This window comes from Salvelinus fontinalis, chromosome 39 (assembly GCF_029448725.1).
Source record: "Salvelinus fontinalis isolate EN_2023a chromosome 39, ASM2944872v1, whole genome shotgun sequence".
Lineage (NCBI taxonomy): Eukaryota > Metazoa > Chordata > Actinopteri > Salmoniformes > Salmonidae > Salvelinus > Salvelinus fontinalis.
Genome location: NC_074703.1, coordinates 19,193,921 through 19,201,893, shown reverse-complemented (window position 1 = coordinate 19,201,893; position 7,973 = coordinate 19,193,921). Strand labels below are relative to the sequence as shown.

Here is a 7,973-nt window from a genome sequence, read left to right as displayed (position 1 = left end):
CTTCAGGCCATACTCAACAAAAATATTAACGCAACATGCAACAATTTCAAAGATTTGACTGAGTTACTAGTTCATATAAGGAAATCAGTCATTTGTAATAAATTCATTAGGCCCTTATCTATGGATTTCACATGACTGGGAGTACATGGTCTGCAGTTGTGAGTCCGGTTGGACCCACTACCAAATTCCCCAAAACAATGTTATGGTAGAGAACTAAACATTTAATTATCTGGCAACAGCTCTGGTGGACATTCTTGTGGTCAGCATACCAATTGCAAGCTCCCTCAAAACTTGAGACATCTGTGGCATTGTGTTGTGTGACAAAACTGCACATTTTACAGTGGCCTTTCTATTGTCCCCAGCACAAGGTGCACATGTGTAATGATCATGCTGTTTAATAGTTTTATTGATATGCCACAGCTTTCAGGTGGATAGATTATCTTGACCAAGGAGAAATGCTCACTAACAGGGATGTAAACAAATTTGTGCACAACATTTCAGAGAAATAAGCTTTTTTTGTGTGTATGAAACATTTCTGGAATGTTTTATTTCAACTCATGAAACAGTGGACCAACACTTTACATCTTGCGTTTATATTTTTGTTCAGTGTAGTAGGAGCCAGGCGCACCGGTTTGTGTCAAGAACCGTTTCCCGCTTGTATAACGAATGGTCCACCACCCAAAAGGCTCCCGAGTGGCGCAGAGCTCTAAGGCACGGCATCGTAATGCTAGCGGCGTCACCGCAGACAACCTGGTTCACACCAGGCTGTTTCACAACTTGCAGTGATTGGGAGTCCCATATGGCGGCGCACAATTGGCGCTGCATCGTCTGGGTTTGGCTGGTGTAGGCCGTCATTGTAAATAAGAATTTGTTCTTAACTGACTTGCCTAAAGGTTAAATAAAAAACAGCAAACTTGACACAACGGTGGGAAGCATTAGAGTCAACATGAGCCAGCATCCCTGTGGAATGTATTTAAGCACTATATTCTCGACATGGCTTAATCTATTATTTCTACTACTGGACATAGCATTTTAGTTACACTGCTTATACACACTGCATATTTATAGATTAATATATATAGATTCTTGACATAGCTCACTCTAATTTATCTACTGCTGTACATACTGTATCATTCTTAGTATATAATGTGTACATTTATCCGGTGTATATATATATAGATTGCATTTGGATTACTGTTACAGTGCTATTTGGGTTAATTGGATTTGTTCCGACATTTCAATATCTTTTTTATTTATTTGTATTGTTATTTATGTACATGTTTGGCATTTTACTGCATTGTTATGAGCTAGTAACAAGCATTTAGCTGCACCTGCTATAACATCTGCTAAACTGTGTACTCGACCAATAAACTTTTATTCGATTTTTCAGTCAATGTTGCACATCCATTCATGCCAAAGTGAGTTTAGCCTACCTCTATTGACAGTGAAATAGCGGGGAAAAAATAACAATTCATGTTAGGGCGACATCTAATCCCACAAAAGTTCAAACCCAAATGTTAAACAACATTTATTATACTGTAAATTACTTTCTTTATTTACCCTCTACCATATCCATCTCCCCATAAATGTAATACTTAATCAGCTGCATACGTTTAGGTCTTGTTCAAGACATTGAAGCTAGCTAGTTAAAGTTGTCAGGTCCACTCAAGACTGATGACTGATAGATGGACTGAAACGCAGAAGAACATGTTAACTTTACATATATTTATATTTTATCCAATGTTCAACAGCAACTGCAAAATATGTCCATGTAAACTTCAGCGGACGATAACAGTTCTAGAAAGATTTACTCAAATTTGGGGACGTGGCAATTAGTAGCCAATCAGGTGCCCAGGATGAGGTTTCGGACAAAGGGACCACAGCGAAGATTTTACTCAACGTAAATACATTCTCTATAACACGATTGGTTTAAACACTACAACGCTTTTCGTGTAAGCCAATCAAACTCGAATGCGATGAATAAACGTTTTATTATGGAAGTTTAGGTCATCGTCCAAATGTGCCTTTTTGCTGAAGTGGACCAATCAAAGCTCGTAAAGGCTCATATTTGTAATCTCATTGGATCTCCTTTAAGAAGGAAGGAGGACGATGCTAGGGTGTGTTTATTAAACTGTTGGCTTGTGAAACAGAGATAGTGTAGATATTGTGTCTGGAATCATCAGGCAGGCAGGTAGGTAGGTAATACAATGATATTACTTCTCTTACAAGCTAATATTGATACTGTTACTTTGTATGATCAGCTAACCCTAAACGGTAGGATATGCATATTCAGGCACATTCCAATAGTCTGACAAGAGAGCTAGCGGCTAGCAGGCGATCTTATTATGAGGAAGTGACTGAAGACAAAATATCTTACATTACAGTCAACAATTCTGTTTTATTGTTCCACATTTGCTAATGTAGAGAAATGTGACATATTAAATAAACAGTGTATTCCGTGTGTGAATTGTGTATACGTTGATACATGTATGTTAACAATCTGTGGCAATATTTGTGTTCAGAAAGCCAAACGCTACATTCTTTCCACTTTACCGTTATAGTGAGCAATTTTGATATTGTGTTCCCCTGATCTGCATTCAAGTACTGTTAACTATATAAAAACCTCAATGTTACAAATACCACATCATGACATTATGAATGCCCTGCAGACATGTATTTTGCTTTCCTGCCTGACTCATCTGTCCTATCCTGTCTACAGGACTATCTATTTTCTTCCATTTTAAATGTCCTATCACAAGTCTATGCTGACATGCTGCCAGCAGCAACAGTTTAATAAACAACCAACAGTTGAATATGTGAAACAAGTACTGGAACACCATAATGTCAAAGAGCCTGTCAACGAAGCAAAGCTAGACATGTTAAATTCTGAAAGACTTGGAACAGCCCTAATGAGCAGCAGATGTGATGTTAACACTCTGGAGGAGGTGTCTTTAATCTTGCTCTCTCTCTCTCTCTCTCTATCTCTCTCGCGCTCTCTCTCTCTCTTGCGCTCTCTCTCTTTCGCGCTCTCTCTCTCTCTCTCTCTCTCTCGCGCTCTCTCTCTCTCTTGCGCTCTCTCTCTTTCGCGCTCTCTCTCGCTCTCTCTCATAGGATGGAGATCAGGCCGTTGCTCATGTGCTTTGCCCTCTGCGTGGTCTATGCCACCAGTAAACCCACCGAGAAAAAGGAACGCATTCACCACGATGCACCTCTCAGTAGCCGCGAGCACGACGATGCTCAGGGCTTCGACTACGACCACGATGCCTTCCTGGGACAAAAGGAGGCCAAATCTTTTGACGACCTCAGCCCAGAGGAGAGCAAGCGCAGGCTAGGGTGAGTAGGCTCAAGTCTCTGCCTGGCTGCGTCCCAGTTGTCCAATGTGGCCACCATTCCTCGGCTCGGCTGTGTATTAATAGTATCAAGTTGAGGGTAGGGCTGTGACAGTAATTGCATAACCGTGTAACTGATGATTATGGATGAAGAGCGTCATGAAAATAAAACCGTCAAAACCGTTTAAATAGGCCTACATTAATTTTAGGATTTAAAAAATGGTATTAATATTATTTTCATGTAGATAAACTTGACCTAATAGCGGGAGTGTTTACTAATGATTATAAGCAAATGTTTTGTTAACTTAGTTTGTCTATTAAACTTTCTACATCTCCTCCTCTTTACAGCTTTCCTTTGCTTGAGCAGCTAATTGCTTATAAAGCGGGATGAAGAGTGCTATAGGCTATGGCTAATTACAGTAATTTACCATTCTCATTCTCGTTGTTTGCTGTCAGGACCCGGTAATGAACTCGGGTCTCCGGTGTGAGAAACAGTCACTTAGTAAACTGAGCCACGAATAGTCGGCAGAACCCAGAAGATGAGGCAGACACAGCAGTACTAGAGACGGTGGTTTAATAAAGTAAAAAGGAAAAGATCTTCAGGCAAAAAATATAAATCCACAACGTCAAAAGTAATTCCAAGAGAAAACATGTATATCCTCCAAGACACAAGGAAAAATCCACAAAGTTGTAAGAACAGCAGGGGAAAAACAAACCTCAAAAGAATAATCAAAAATAAACAAGAACAAAACCAGAGTACCTCAAGAATATCCAACTAGAGAAACAAATGTTCACAGCATGGCTGGGGCTGGGTGCTAACATACAAACACAGAGCAAAGAACTGAGGAACACTAAGGGTTTAAATACTTTCAAGGGAAATGAGACACAGGTGCAAACAATAACTGGAACAAGGGAAAAAACAAAAGGGTCAAAAAAGCACAATGGGGGCATCTAGTGACCAAAACTTGAACAATCCTGGCCAAATCCTGACAGTTTGCACAGTTCAAAACCCGCTACACTTGTGATAAACAAGGTTTGGTTTATTTCATATCATCATTTACGCGCTCCATGTGAGCAATGAGCATGTGTCTGGTTTCTCTGACCTGTTAATGTTGACGGAGCGCGCGCCTGAACACGCACAGAAGTACCTGGCCTGCTTTTCGCAAATGTCAAAAGTAGGAAAGTGCCCAGCTGGGCTTCTAAGTCATATTTTCTTCACCTCACATAGTAAGTCAATGAAGTCCATTATAGTTGTTCCTCACAGTATTTGAAAAATCTTTCCAACACTCTCCTCCTCGATAATCAACGTTACTGATAAATAGGCTATGGACATGTTGCATTTATTTGTTTCAATTTTAATGATGGTCAATTTCATCTTTATTCTATAGCATAGCTGTCCCCTTCATACTTTCATTGTCAATTAATTATCTTCCAACCTACTCTCAGGAAAGCCTAAGGAAGGCCTAGGTTTTTTATTTTGTTTTAGTGAAAGGATAAATATTTGCTCTTGTGTCTGACATACAGTTCGCTGGTGGTTTTGATTGATGGATGCTTTTATGGGGGTGTGCGTGTGTGAGTTCGCTGATTCTCTCTATAGGCCAAAATGTCCATTCAGAAAGTTTCCTAAAGTAGCCTATCTGAACTAGGGCTGCAAATAACTGTCGGTCTCACGGTAATTGACCGTTAATTAACATAAACACATTTAGCATCTCCTGGCTTCCACTCATAGCCTACAAGCCACTGATGCAGACCTTTGGAACATCTACATTTTAAAAAGTCTAATAAATCCATTATTTATTTTAGACAGGTCTAAAGAAGCATGATGTGAAGAAAATGTAGTCTATTTCAGAATAACAGAATAGCATATCATGTCCTTATGTTAGGCCCTGATATGGCTATGCCAAATGGCTGAGGGCTACACTAGTTCATATGCAGAAAAGATTTGCTTAGCATTCCGTGGCATTATTTTATAGTATGAAGAATACATTGTGAACAAAACTGAATAAAATAGAAAGGATATTTTCTCCAAACGATTTGAGGGAGTGCGCGCACATGCGGTTATTCTGTGTTGAGCGGTTAACAAAGAAATAGATATTCCTAAATGCTTAATTTTGAGTTATTTATGTATCTTTAGTTGTTCTACAAACGTTGGACTGTATGTTTTTAGGTATCCAATTGGTAGTTAAAGTCTTGTCTCATCGCTGCCACTCCCGTACGGAGAGTCGAAGGTCGAGAGCCGTGCGTCCCCCGAAAAACAACCAAACCAAGCCGCACTGCTTCTTGACACAATGCCCACTTAACCCGGAAGCCAGCTGCACCAATGTGTCAGAGGAAACACTGTACACCTGGCGACCGTGTCAGCATGCACTGTGCCCAGCCCGCCACAGGAGTCATTATTTCACGATGGGACAAGGACATCCCTGCCGGCCAAACCCTCCCCTAACTTGAACGACGCTGGGCCAATTGTGCGCCGCACCATGGGTCTCCCAGTCGCAGCCTGGACTCAAACCCAGAACCTCTAGTGGCACAGCTAGCACTGCGATGCAGTGCCTTAGACCACTGCGCCACTCAGGAAGCCCCGACATGATGTGACTTTAATGATGATTTTTAAAAAGTTGCTTGAAACACATGATCTCTGCTTAGTTTTTTTTGCGCAGGCTGTACACACTGTATCAGTCGCTCATTCACAATTTGACAAGTATTTGATAATGCCTAGAATTTCACGGCAGCATCCCCTTTGTGTGGCCATAATGCACCCCCAAAAATCCATGCCTTTTGCGGCCAGTGGCCATTGTTCCCTTCTCTCTGAGTGCTGCGTGCTCCATCACGTGATCCGGTCTTTCTTACAGGCTACAAGTGAAGACAGAACAGCAAAAGCACGAACAGCAAAAGCACTAGCCAATGTCAATATACTATTCCCAAAGTTCGACCTATTCTATTCTGTGCTAGAAATATTCTGTGCTTTTATTATAAAGGTGCATTTTTATGGTGAAAATTATCTTCCCCAAACTTGAAACTCACTCGCTGCTTATGTATGCCAGTTAGGCTCTACACCCCTTGTAATGTGCTTGATTTTAGAAGTTATTTGGCCACTTTAGTTGTGATACAAACCTTATTAAAACATATAGGCCTATGGGCTAGGCTAGATGAGGTGTGTGACTATGACTCGAAAAAGTCGCCCAAAAAAAGGCACCGCTAACTAGCTAGCCATTTCACATCCGTTACACTCACCCCCCTTTCGACCTCCTCCTTTTCCGCAGCAACCAGTGATCCGGGTCAACAGCATCAATGTAACAGCATAACTTTAGACCGTCCCCTCGCCCCGACCCGGGCGCAAACCAGGGACCCTCTGCACACATCAACAACGGTTGCCCACGAAGCATCGTTACCCATCGCTCCACAAAGGCCGCGGCCCTTGCAGAGCAAGGGGAACCACTACTTCTAGGTTTCAGAGCAAGTGACGTAACCGACTGAAAGGCTGCTAGCGCGCACCACCGCTAACTAGCTAGCCATTTCACATCCGTTACACTGGGCATCATTCACAAGTGAAAAGCTAATATTGTCACCCATCAGACTATTCTTGATTTAATCTTGTCTTTACATATACTAAATAATATATGTGTGAAATTTGTTTTTGTTTTGATTTAGAATGGACCATTATCATACACCTGTATCGAAACAGGGTCACTTGAAAAAATACATGTCATCTATGCACTTAAATAGTGAATGGAGGACGCTTGTCCCCGTGGTTTATTTTCATGCCAGCCAGGTAGGCTATACTCCTATTATAAATATAAGCAATGTGCTTAATATTAGGAAAGTTGAGAAATAAATATAGTAGGCCTAGCCTATAGAAAGCTGATCCTCCTATTTTTAGTAGAGGCCCTCACTCTGTTTTCTCGCGAAATTACATAGCCTATTAAAATATTGTGCAACATGAGCTCATGGGCTCTCATGAAGTGTTTGATTAGATTTTCGAATTCATTTGCATTGATGTCAGAGTGATTTGCGGGACAATAGAGTGTTGAGTACCAGGCATCTGGCAAGTTTGGTAGGCTGCTAATGACCATCAGCAGCATCAGAGCTTGGAGAAGCCAATTTACCATGACTAAATGGTCACGTGGAATTTGACTGCCTTCATGACTCGTGACTCCCTCTTACCAGAGACTTTCCTGAAGCAATCAGGATGGAGAGCACCACAGATCTCCTCAGAGGGGGCTTCAATAGATTTATTTTTTCTTTCCCCTAATTGTCATCTGACCCTTTTTGTTGAAGATTAATAATTTTTTCTTTCCCCTAATTGTCATCTGACTCTTTTTGTTGAAGATTACGGTAATACGGTCACCGCAACAGCCCTAGTCTGGACTCCATTTCTTTAATAAGAATCATGCGCTCCTGTCGTGATGTAGTCTTGTAAAAGGCCTCTTTTTTATTTCTGTCATTATGGCGTCCTCTCGTTGAAGAAAATATGTCAATGCCACTGCCATTGAATGATCGCAGCAACAGAGTTTGTGACGTCATGCGAATATTTTGAGAAAAGTGAGAGTTTGTTTGAATGGTTTTGTGCGTCGAAATAGTATATGCAGAAAAGCCAACAGACAAGGACAAGGAAGGCATATCTTTATTTTGACTCCATTAATGTTG

The 7,973-nt window shown here is 41.0% G+C and overlaps 1 protein-coding gene across 5 annotated transcripts in view; it reads left to right on the top strand.

Moving 5' to 3' along the window:
* The first annotated feature begins 2,047 nt into the window (after window positions 1-2,047).
* LOC129838626 (calumenin-A) overlaps window positions 2,048-7,973 on the top strand; it is a 10,956-nt gene continuing 5,030 nt past the window's right edge. Inside the window, exons 1-2 of one of the 5 annotated variants that reach the window (XM_055905734.1) lie at window positions 2,048-2,117; window positions 3,112-3,333. In XM_055905734.1, the coding sequence (XP_055761709.1) occupies window positions 2,110-2,117; window positions 3,112-3,333 (230 nt within the window). In that variant the 5' untranslated portion in view covers window positions 2,048-2,109. Of the gene's footprint in view, window positions 2,200-3,111; window positions 3,334-7,973 lie in introns of all 5 variants that reach the window. The other 4 variants (XM_055905730.1, XM_055905731.1, XM_055905732.1 and 1 more) reach the window with 4 other exon arrangements.